The following is a 12,486-nucleotide window of genomic DNA, read 5'->3' as shown; positions in this document are numbered from 1 at the left end:
CGGTGCTCCCACTGGAGTTATCAGCATCACAGAACAACCCCTTTGGGGCCCTGCAATATGAGGCAGGCACAGCCAGCTTTGGAGAGTAGTCATTGGTCCTTCCAAATGGCCTCTTTTGGCTGATGAAGCTGCTGACAGCCAAACTAACTTGTCTAACATGAGAACTCAAAAGTTGTGAGTATGACAATTATGGCTACTCTGCACAACGCGTATTTTTAGCAGTTTTTCCTTCGCGTCAAGCATCACCTCCCCTCTCTAGAGATGTCTTTCTACTCTCAGAAAGTCTTTACCCCCTGCCCCAGTCCCATCAATCCCATAGACCTTGGCATTGTGATCTAGTACTGTAGGGATGTATTGTGTTGCCCAGTATTAATGTTTGCTTGTAGGGGCATTTGTTGGTAAGCTTCAGAGCCAGGCATGCTAGGATAAGGTGAGCCATGTAGTTGTCTTTGCTATTACTTTTCTGCTTGCTTTGTTTATTTTTCTTCTTCTATAAATGAAGTAGAATTTTAGAATGACGTTCCTTTACCTGAATTATTAGCTGTTGTTTTTTCTGTGAAGATGATTCAGGGAAATTCAGTTCTAATCTGGGTTCTGTTAGGGATTTTGACTGTACTACACAGATCCTTAGCTAATTCTTGAGCAGATTAGACCACAATGCCGAACCCTGTGCTGTTCAAACCAGAAATGTACCTGGCCCAGACTTGGGCCCAGTTCATGCTTTCCTCTGCTGGTGCTGGTAACAGACAGCTGAGCCCTTGCAGTATTTGTCAGTGGTCAGTCCTTAGTTTTCATTCTGGTGCCACCAAGAAGCTGTGAGTGTTGACATAAGGTGATGGGACCGTGCTGAATTAAAAAAAAAAAACTCCGAGTGAGAGAAAGGGTCTCTTGGAAATGTAATGTCATTTTCTACCAAGAAGGGAAAATAAGGGGTGACCTTTCTTTTACTGACTTTGTTTTTTCAAGCATGCAGAGGATGTGAAAGCAAGCATATAAAGCAGCATATTCATGGTGCCTATTCACCAAGCATACAGAACTCCTTTTGTAGATGTTGAGCTAAATCACAGCACGGAAGGAAAACATGAAAATCATTCATTGCACACATCTGGATCACCTCTCACGTAAGAACTTGAGGAAAGCTTAGTGTTATTTTCTTTACGTTTCAACTACTCACCCCAGTTACCTGTCTGTCTGTCAAGGATAGTAACTTGGGATAGAAAACCAAGCAGTTCTGGTTGGCAGTATGGGCAGTCAGAAGAGGACATGGAGCAGACCCAGGCACCCTGCCTTGAAGGGTGGCTCGAGAGGCCCCTAATGCTCAGCTCACACTATGAGGGTTTGAAAGCACTGCTTTGCGGTATGTACAAAACATGTGCATGCACATACACACATAGTGCCCAGTCCTCTTGCAGGCCTTTGGCACCCTGATGTTGTCTATGAAAAGTAGAAACTTCACAAGAATTTGGCCTTTATTTTCTTCTCCCCTTTTGGCTCTGATTCTGTGGGGCAGAAGGGGAAGATCTTCCCTTGTCGTGCTCTCCAGTAGATGCAGCCTTCACCAGAAATCTCACTGTTGCTGAGTATTTGTTACACGTACAAACAAAAATGCAAGTTCCTTCCCTGTGGATTTCCCAGAACAGCTTACATCTAAACTGAATCTAAAACCAAGAGTCCCACAAATGCACCCAGAAGAGCAATTAGATGCCTGCAACAAAAATAGGAAAGTGATCGTGGAGGGTTATGCTGGTGTGTCTGATGCTGCACAAACCAGGAAATGAAAGACTTGAAGCAGAGGTCAAAGTAAGAGCAGATAGTAAGATAGTAAGTGTTACAACTTTCCTGAGACTTTATCCTAAATGTATGTACATGCTACACATCTGAAAGTACTTTTTTTTTTTTTTTTTTTTTTTTTTCAATCTTTGGCTTTTTAATTTGTGCTCTAATAGTCATGTTCTATGACAGAATGTCTGAACAAGCAACTTTTGTCTTTACCAGACGTTTGTCTTTACCATCTCCTAACTCTGAAAAATACCTTTGAATGGATGGCTTGGGAAAGCCTCTGGCTTGCTTGAAAATTGAATTTAACACTCAGGCTGGTTCTCTGGGACCTCTGTGCCAGCGCTGTGCATCTGGGTTGCAAGAAACAACCATTTCTTGCAAAGCAGGAGCCTTTCCTGCTCGTGTGAAAGTCAGGGCATACTTGACACTATTCTGTTTCTCCCAGGCAGTGACCAAAAAGCTTGCAAATGCATCCCTCTCCTCCTGAGCAGCCAGGACTCTGTAAGTCCACCTCTTGTGGACAGTGGATAAGCAGTCTTAAAGATAAGTCATTTCCACACCTGTCTAACCCTCATACTGCAGGAACACTGCAGTCTAATTGTTCTTGGCTTGCTATTTCTTGAAGAGTTCATCTTTCTAATTAAAAATAATAACAATCTGTTGGGAGATTTATCAGCAATGCAGACCACAGCAGGTATGAATGTTGTTCTTGTGCTGTCTGAATTGCATTAATCTGCAAACAGATATAAGTTTTTGATAAGTATTTGTAGCATGGACTTGAAGAGTTTGAGCTCGGTCACCTAAAGGCTTGCCCAAGGGGACATAGAAGTGCAGCCAAAATGCTTACGAGACCTGGAAGGCAGTTTTTGTATCCAGGATGTATTCCCTGTGTCAGCATCCAAGCAAGATCAGTCCTACCTACCTCAGCATCACCACCTTTACTCAGAAGCTGGATGCTGCTTGCTTCTATATGGCTGCGTCCTGCTGTCACTGTCCCCTAGGGGACATAGATTGCCCCAGTTTAATTTCTGCTGTGGCAAGGATGCTGCATGTTCCTTCCAAGAGTGGAACTCAGCTTTTTGGCAGGATTTTCCCTAGAAAATGAAGAAAGAAAAAGATACAGGCAGCCTTGCAAAGATCTTGGTCAAAAAGTTGAGTAGTTTTGTCTCATGGCTGTACTGCAGCATGTAGAAGAAGCACAAAAAGCCATATTTGTTGCTGTGTCTCCTAGGTACTGTACTGTACTGTTTGGAGAAGAGATACCAGTCTTCCAAATGTTGCATGAGATTGTCCCCCTCCTCCCAGGCAAAACCTGTTCAATTGGGCTTTTTGCCAGTAGCCAGGATTTGGCCCACATTGTGGGAATCAGCCTCTTAACCACGATCATTGTTTCAAAACCTAAAGCTGCTCACACAGTGTTAGACTCCCAGCAGCCCATTCTGGTCTCCCTGGATAGCCCTTGCTATATTTAGGACTAAATCCTCCTGCAGTACCAAGCTGACCCCTAAACTGCACAGTGCTTGGCAGGGCTCTGCCTTCTGCAGTGCATCTGCCCCAGCCCCAGCAGCCCTTCTGTACCTCTGAAGGTATGAGGCAAACCAGTTGTCTCATCCATTTACAGAGGAGCCGGGGTTAAATTGATGTGTTACTTTTATCAATGCACTTTCTCACAGAAGATTTACATTAGGCTTCTAACTTTGTATCTACAGGGCTAAACAAAGGATTTCTGTGTATTACTCAAAATGAGCTCTCATTGCTTACAGTGATTTCTCCTGCTAATGCTCTTTTACGCCGCTGTGCCTGGTGTACTTTCATTTGGGGTCTGAAAAGAGGTTTTATGCTTTTTAGATTAGCAAGGTGGTTAGTCTATGTTATAGTATAATTATTCATCTTTTTTTTCTGAAGTAGTAAAAACAACTTGGTTGAGTGTGAAGAAAATACACCAGATAAACTGTGGGTGTAAATTATTTTGTCACTTAAATAACTTCAGAGAGGCCAAAAAGATATTGCTCAAATTTTCCAGAGCAATTCATACTCAGGCCAAGACCCTTAAGTGTCACTTACCAACCTGAAACATTTATTTTCTAAACTATCAATCAGGCAAACGTAGCACTCTAGCAGCAGCTGGGTGGCAGTGCTGCTGGGCAGCACTGGTTAATGTGGGCTGGTTGATCAAAATGGCAGCACACTGTCATTGGGAATGACACAGTGCTATGTGCAGGGACTTGAATGAGCAGGGATTTGGAGACGTGAAAGAGAATTGGGTTGAAAACCCCATGTTTCCCCTCCTCCTTCCCACACTGATGTTATCAGTTGGGCTCATTGAGGGGTGAAGGTCTTTTGCATGCCTCATCTTCACTATGTCTGCCAGCAGATGCTATGGCTTCCTGTGCCCAATTCAAGGTGCAGCAGTTGCTCGTTGCATGCTCAGAATGCATCATCCTGTTTTCTCCTTCCTCTACCCTCTTTGTGCAGTTGGGGACATCCCTTTGGGATGCAGACCCCTGACAGGGCCTCAGCTGGCTTCTGTCATCCCTTCCAGTGAAGGCCACGAGGCGTTCAATAAGGCTCTGCTCTCTCATGCGTGAATCTGCAGAACAGTTTCCCCCAGTGCAAAGGTAGAACATTTGTGATGGTTTGCTGTTGTTTATTTAGTTGTTTTCTCTGCTGCTTTATATTGCTTTGGGGCTTGTGTTCAAATGGATTTGTCTGACATGCTGCACATATCCCTTGAGCTGGCTCCAGGGGCAGCTGCTGCGTTCGCCTGCTTGCAGCATAAAAAGGTGTCTGTAAATGCCTTATTATAACGCCAGGTCTTGGTGGCAGGGTGAAGGGCTGCAAGTGGGATAGCTACAGCAAGCGGCTCCCAACCTGTTTGTGAATGGCGAAGTGGAGCACTGGGGCTCAGGTGACTCTCAACAGCTGTCTGGCTATCCAGTGTCTATATGATGTAAAAACCCAGTATGGGCTACAAGTGTGCTTAGTGGGAAGCCTGGGCTTGAGGCGAGCAAAGAATCAGATATTTCCCCCTCATCCTCCTCACCACCCAAGTGTACAACTGTGCTCAGGCACAAGCAGAGAAAACTTTCCCTCAGCAAGTTAAAGTTTAAGGGCTTGCTGGAATCAAGCTGGTATTCAGAGGTCATGAGAAAATTGTGCTTGGCCTTCACAACTGCAAAACCTGCTTCAGACCTGTCACAAAATATCACAATGGCTAAGAGGTGAGACTAGCAATGGCTGTGTTTAACTACCTACACGGCTATTTTATCACATGCATATTTCAGAGAAAGGAACCAAGATATTCTGCTGAAAATAAATGTTCTCAACAGATAACAGGCTTCCAGAGGCCTACCAGGTGCTCTGTGCAAGCAAGTTTGCTTTGTTATTTTTCTGTCATTTGGTTTTTTCCCACATACTTCCCAAGGTCCTGCTTGGCTGCTACGCACTCTCCTCAGGGTCGCTGTGCTTTGCCTGTGGGGGAAGAGGGCCCCGGTCACGTTGCAGCACGTTGGTTTGAAGCAAGGGCAGCTTTGAGGTGTTTCTGCTATCTCAGCCACCTCCCACATTCCCGTCTGGATTGCACTTTCTTCTATTTTTTTCCCATTCCCCTTTTGTCAAGAAAATTTACAGAGCTTGTCTTTCATCTCCTTCCAGAGATAGGGCTTGTAAATGGAAACAAGCCAAAAGATGCTGGAGCTTATCAGCATTTATTTCCCTACGCTTCTGCTGAAGCTGAGGTTACATGTAACGCCATAGAAGAGGAATTTTCTGTGGTTTACGTGTCTGGTTCCTTTGTTCACTAATTCACAAAAGTGAGAGCCTTTTGCCCTTTGAAATTTACTGTTTGTCATGCAATGGTAGTAGCAAGAGGGATGGCATCTTAGTTCAGGACTGCAGGAGCACAACTGAGGATGGTCAGCAGTAAGCCCACTCTGTTTGCAGGAGTCCTGTGAGGGAATTGTTAAAAATCAGACAAATAGTGAATTTGCTTTGTGTAATCAGGGAGTCAGTAATAATGAGCTCATTCCATTGCAAAAAGCAAGTTTATAAAATGCAAAGTTCTCTTAGTAAAAGGATAAGAGGGCTTGAATTTATTGCCAGCAGCCTCAGGTATGTCCTGGAGCATGTGTACTTACAGGTGCACCACTGAAGATGCTGGCTGCAGTCTTTGGTGAAGTTATGCTCCCTCTCTACCACGTGTTAAGGAATGAAAGCAGCTGCTCAGTAAATTAGAAAGTGAGAGACCAGCGGGTTGCAGTGATCCCAGGTGAGCTAAAAATCTGTGATGCAAGGGAACAAGCCAATTTGCACATGTTGCACAGGGCAGCTAAATCTGTGCACGCACCTCTGCTAATATGCCCGTTGCTCAGGCTGCCTTAAAAGATTATGCTCAGTTGCTCAACCTCAAGTAGTTTTCAATTTATTTAAGAAATTAGGAGCTGCTAAATGCTAGCTATAAATTCTCCCTAGAAAGTTGCAGATTGCAGAAGGTATAGCAGCAAACAGCTTGGTGACAAAGAATGGACTAGGCTAAGGATCAGAGCAAATGTCCCAGGCACCAGCATTTCCTGTCCTGCAGCTAGGTTTGTTGTGTAACTGAGCTGAATGTGGACTGCAGCCACAGTTCTACAGGAAGCTTTGTGGTGCAGTCTCAGCAGGGAGTTAGCTGCAGCAATGTAAGCTGTCCTGGACTGTTGCAAATTGGAAGGCAGTCTTTGCTGACCTGAGCAGCTGGCTCAGATTTTCTCTAGGTGCTTCAAAAGTGAAGCGCTATAAAATAAATGATCAGTGCATCATTTGTGCCTCCAGTACTTCTTCAAAGCAAGCCCTTTGAATTCTTGCAATTAAGCCGTAAAGTTTGCATCTGAAGCATGTCCCTCCCTTTCCCTATGCCCAGCCTTCTTTCTTCATTAGCATTCAAAGCCTAAGAATTCCCTCTTTGATTGTGTCGCTGGTGAACAGCTGAAAGGTAGCGGGGTTGCTGCTCAGTGATTCCAGGATGTGAAAAGCAGAGAAAATCCTGCACACCAGCTACCTTCCCAGGGTGGCAGTGGGGATGAGTGTGCTGTAGTCCACTTCTTCAGAGAGTGGCCTTAGCTAAGACATTGGCTTGTGGTCTATTTCATTTCAGGGTCAAAGTAATTTTTTCCCCTTTCAGCAGTCAGATATTGAGTTTATACTGTTTTAAGGTCAAATACCTGAAGTCATCTTGACATGAGCAAGACTGATAGTTGTTGTCGGCATGCTGGAGGGTTGTATAGCCAGCAGTTTCTGCTCTGCTTTGTTCTTCTTTTATGTGCAAGCAGCTAATGTGATCTGCTTGTGTGGCAATGAAAATTGAACACTGATTTCCAAAAATGTTATCTTTGCCTTTCAGAGCAGACCCTGTTATCTGACCATTTAAGAAACCATTTGGAATCCAAAGGTAGTCAACAATTTAATTAGCTGTCTATCAAAATGTCAACCAAGATGTTCTGTTGCCCACTGCTGTGCCTTCAGCCTTGCGGCCCCTTCCTTCCCAGCTCTGCACTGTTCCCTCCAGCGTCCTGCCTTATGGGTGCACTGAGGGATGATCACAGCAAGAGAGAGGTTCTGAGAGACCCCTCTGACCTGTTGCTGCTGATGGGCTGCAGAGTGCCTGCCCCAGGTACTCATCAGCTGCCCCACAATTATGGGGAAGAAGGAAAAGTCTTCTAGATATACAGTTAGGGTTATTTTTCTCCACTTAATTATGAAGAATGTATTAGTAGGAGATAGAGTCTCCTTCTGAGAATTTAAGAGATAACAGTATGGCTGAACTGGTTGCCATGTGGTTGATTTAAATTAACTCAAGTTAATTTCTATTTCTATTCCTATTGAATTGTTTCTATTGAGGTGTTTGAGAGTGATTTCATGCTGAAAATCATAATTCATTCCAGAGAAATACAAACTTGCCAGTGACCATACCCATGACGTGCATTATTTTCCCTGTCCTCAGCTCAGATCATGCGTGGATTGTTCTGCCCTGAGTAAAAAGCAGTTTCCCACAGCTGGATGGGAAATCCTTGGCAGTGCCGTAGGTGATCAGCATGGAGTTGTGCCCTCACTTCTGTTTTTTTCCTGCAGTGAGAAGGGGTCATGCTTGCTAGATGACTGTATACGACCATTTCCATTGCAACATCTTGTGCTGTACTTCAGATAGATAATGCCACACAAGTAAGGGTTTGACAGGTCTGAAAGCAACTGTGGAAATGAAATTAACTGGTAAAAAGTGCTCCACGCCAGGTTGTAGCTCAAAGGGTGCATTTTATTGTGCATCTCAGTAAAAACCAGTGGTAGTTATGCCCCTCTTAGAACTGTGCACTGAATAGCACAAGAAAGCTGAATGAGGCAGTTCTCTATACAGACAGGTCATCTCTGATTGGCTGTGATGGTGAAGATAAGGGAATTTTGCTTGGCTCGTTAGCACTGTGAAATAAACTCTGTGACTTGTGTCTGGGTTGCTTGTTCTGAAATTTCAACTGCAGTGGCTGTAGGGCAGGAGAAAATATTTTGTGTTGTATAAATCAGTGTAGATAAAACTGTTCATTAACTCTGTAAGAACGCTTCCATAGGCAAATTCTAAGATAAATGTCTAGAGTGCCTGTTTTTCTTTTGAATTCCTTTAATGTAATCTTAGTTCTTATTGGGTCGAATTATTTTGATGTGATTTTCTTGATGTTTGGGATAATATCCATTTACAAATCAAAGGAAAATTAGACAATTAGGAGAAGAGCTGACAGAATTAAGGAATTTTCTTCAGTAAGTAAAACTAAGCAAGGCAATGGAAAGGAATAGGTTCTGCTGCAGTGGAACACTCTTTTGTAAATCTGAAGATGCACATAGGTGGGGGATGTACTCCAAGCAAACTAATACCAGCAGTTTGGCTCAATAGGAGTCAAAGAGTCCTGTGGGTGGGACTCATCTGACATAACTTTATACATACAATGCAAATGCGTGCATTTGCCCAATAAATTTAATGAGTAGTCAGTCAGACATAAAGGCTTTTTCAGGATGTGAATACGTTTGTTTGTTCTAGGCATATGTTTAAGTGGAAATGAAATGTGTTCAAGTATAGGTTCTCCTTCATGAACTATAATGAGGGGGTGGAGTGATAGTGCAAGTATCTATGAGTAGTACAATGAAACCTAATCCATGGGACAAATTCTGGCATTTATTTCTTCTTTCCTGAGACATCTCAGTAGTTTCAGCCTGGATAGCCACTTGCTCATGATCTGGGGATTTCTGAGAGCTGTAGTCATTATAGAATAACACTGATTACTGAATAATATGTGCCAGCCTTTGGGGTGAGGGCCATCTTTTTGCTTTGTGTTTATGCAGCCCCAAGCACAGCAGGGTCCTGCCCCAGGATGGACCTCCTGTATGCCAGCACAACACACATAATCGATAATAGCAGACTTAATTAGGACTTTGATCAGTCTCTCGTCCTTCTAATTCACTGTGTTTTAAATCTCTGTGATGTCTAAATGAGGTTTGATAACAATTCTCTGTCTCTCATTTCCTCCTGTCCCGCAGGAGCACATTTACAAGCTGATGAAGAGTGACAGCTATGCGCGCTTCCTCCGTTCAAATGCTTACCAGGACTTATTGCTGGCAAAGAAGAAGGTATCTGTTGGAAAGGACATGCTTGCATCTATTTGCACCTCTTGATTCTCGCCTGCTGCTTGCTGCTAGTGTGAAAATGAAAATATTGTTTCCTTTTTTAAAACATTTTATTTAATAAGAACTTTTGTTTTCTTCACGAGGGGCACAGAGTATGGCATCCGTATGCACAACCTCAACACATGTTTTTGGGATAGTAGGATGGCCCAAGACAAAAAAAACAAAAACAAAAAACAACACCCAGAAATTTGCTTGTCTTGCACAACAGCCTCCCAAATGCAGTGCAGGCAATTAAAACTGCAATGCCTTTTCTGTAGATGGTGTCTGTATGAGAAGCAGAACTCATCAATCTATTAATTGGTCTTGCAAATTTCACCCATTCTGATTTTCACCTCCTCAGTCTCACCAGGTGATCTTTCCTTTGGATGCCTTACCTCTAGACTGCCCTGTAGTGATTTCCATTCTCGTTTTCCCTTGCTCTGGCCATAAAAAAGATAGTTCTTTTTTCCTTGGAGACAGGAAATAATTGCAACCCATGCAACAATTAAGGATTTCAGCCACATTTTTTACAGGTCAGCTGATTTTGAGCTCTTTAGCATTGCTGGCACCCACGTGTGCTTTGCCAGCACGGCATTTCTGCCAGGAACCCCCAGTTCAAGGTAATGAAGGAGTGGTTACCTGGTGTGTGGCAGTTCCTGCCCAAATGCCCATCCTTTCCAAGGGGCTGGGAGGTAATCTACAGCTCTCTGCACCAGTAGCTGTATTCAGATGCTTCCTGCATCTCCTGACTCCTGTAAGTCTGTGTGTCCATGTGTGTTCGTGTGCATGCATATTAACATTTGTATGTCTCTCTTCTGTTTGACTTCCAGGACCACTCATAAACTGGCTCCTACAGCCTGAGCGTGGGTTTTCTCATTACCATCTTCCCTGTTGTTTTTCTGCTGCATTCTCTGTGTGCTGCCAAATTATGTTGCACTGGCACAATACCATGAAATCCCAGTGGTATTTTTGTCCTGATTGTCACTGTGTATCCTAAAAGCATGCGCAGTGTGACAGAAGGAGACAAACCCCTCTGTCCGCTATGCCTGGGACTGCAGGCAGGTGGCATGGGGCCGGTAATGGAGGGCAGCAGTCAGCCCTTTGTTTCAGAATGTCTGATTTGAGACAGCACTGTGCAGCGCTGCTTATATTTGAAAAGGTTAGGTCTTCTTAGAGTTCAGAGGTGGTGGGGAAAGAAGGAAGTGCTATGCAAAGTCCTCTGATAGTATAAAGCATAAAAACCTTTGCCATCCTCTTCTCTATCAGCTTTTGGCATGTCGTTCCCATCCTCCCTCCGCTGAACACATGAGGGTTCATCTGCTTCAAAGCAGAAGGGTTTTCTCCTCCCAGCTGAGCCCATTCAAACCAGAGGCTTTTTTCTGCAGTCCTTGTTTGCTGTCAGATCAAGGCCTGGATGTGTCAGCATGACATCCTCATCCCCCCCGCAAACTGCCGGAGGAGCAGGCCTTGGTGTCATGTTAACACAGCCGTGAAAGTAAGAATCAAGTTTCTGTTAGAAAGAGCTGTGGGTGCACAAGTAAACATAGGTGCAAAAAAGGCAGTGGTATGTAGTTCTGTGTAGATGCATTGCTCACCTGCTTCACACTGTGCAAGATGGGAATTGATGTTACTCCAGAATCTGCCTAGCTCTTAGCAATCATGCCGCATTGTGTTGAGCGAGTGAACATTTCCAAGGCAGCATAGGTACACAAATGCTGACAGAAAGAACATGAAGTTTCTGTGCATTGAGCTGCACGGTAAGAGCGTCAGTGCTTTTGGTGCAGGTTTGAGAGGCATCCATTTAAAATTCCTGTAAATGTCTGGAAATCAGAAGGAAGGAAACATAGCTGTCGAAGCCTGCATGGGTGGAGGATTTGGTTTAGAGCCTGCACACAAAGTCCTGGCTTTACTGATGTGAGCAGAAATTCACTGCAATTGTTAAAGGCTTGATGAGGTATGTCAGGAGCATGAATATGTCTTATCCACCAGACAGTGTCCTAATGCTGCCTCTATACAATACCAATATTACTTACATTACAGAAAATACATTTTTTTGGAAGAACAGCACTGTTCCAACTGGACTTGGGCAAAGAGAGTTGTATGCACGGAGTACATGAATGCCTATGGCTTATATTCACGCATGAATATTTCACGGGTGTGTTTATGTCTTCTGGCATTTTCAGCCCTGCAGCACTGGGTCGTGGTAATCTGAGATGGCAGGACAAGGGGAAAGACTGCTGTGTGGCTAAAGCACAGGACTGGGAACCACAAAATCCATGTGTATCCTTTAGTTCCCCCCATTTACATTCTTGCGTGGTCTTGGGAGGAAAAGAAAGTTCAGCTTTACTCTGCTTCATATTCTATTCTCTGTCAAATGTAAGAATAAGAGCTACCTGCTCAGTGGAGACATCTCAAGGCTTCCTTAGTGCCTCAAAAGATGCGTGACATTGTTGGGATGCTGGGATTTGGAGTTTGGAAAACACTATAAGTTCCACACTGTACAATAACCACATACATGCGAGCTTCCACTCCCTGCTCTGAGAGTGCAGTAATGAAAGGGAGAGATATGAGAGAAGTTCCAGGCCAGGACTGAGATACACTGCACAACTGATGCGTGGTAGTGGAGGACATAGGCTGCATACAGACCAGGCATACATTGTTTGTTATTTTGTTTTGGATTTTTTTTCCCCTCTGTTCTTCACAATGTCATTATTAAAACCACAATACTATTGGCCTCCATCCTGCAGATTCATGGAGCTCAGCAGGGAGCAGGAGGTCAGCCTCTGGCATGGGTTTGATTGGAAGTAGCACACTGGGGAGGAGAAAGGGCTGAGGGCCTGGCCCGGCCCCCATTCACCATCTCCATGCTGGCTTCATAGTGAGCAAGGCAGAGGGCATGGGGCTGATTGCGAGGCCTCACAGTCTTGAAGGTCTTTTCCAACTTGGTTGATTCTGTGAAAGGAGCAGGAAAGACCTCAAGGTGCTTTCCATTACTGTGCACAAAAAGAAGGTGAAGCAGTGATTCTG

General features: G+C 44.1%; 1 protein-coding gene across 3 annotated transcripts in view; it reads left to right on the top strand.

Moving 5' to 3' along the window:
- The window catches only part of RGS6 (regulator of G protein signaling 6), a 231,420-nt gene that overhangs the window by 201,854 nt on the left and 17,080 nt on the right, over positions 1–12,486 (top strand). For all 3 annotated transcript variants that reach the window (XM_042814417.1, XM_042814418.1, XM_042814416.1), the window contains exon 16: positions 9,334–9,423. In XM_042814417.1, the coding sequence (XP_042670351.1) occupies positions 9,334–9,423 (90 nt within the window). The remainder of the gene's footprint in view (positions 1–9,333; positions 9,424–12,486) is intronic.

The sequence above is a fragment of the Centrocercus urophasianus genome, unplaced genomic scaffold (assembly GCF_019232065.1).
Source record: "Centrocercus urophasianus isolate 14NV4802_14NV808 unplaced genomic scaffold, USGS_Curo_1.0 seq_14, whole genome shotgun sequence".
Classification (NCBI taxonomy): domain Eukaryota; kingdom Metazoa; phylum Chordata; class Aves; order Galliformes; family Phasianidae; genus Centrocercus; species Centrocercus urophasianus.
This window is presented reverse-complemented; position numbering and strand designations above follow the sequence as displayed.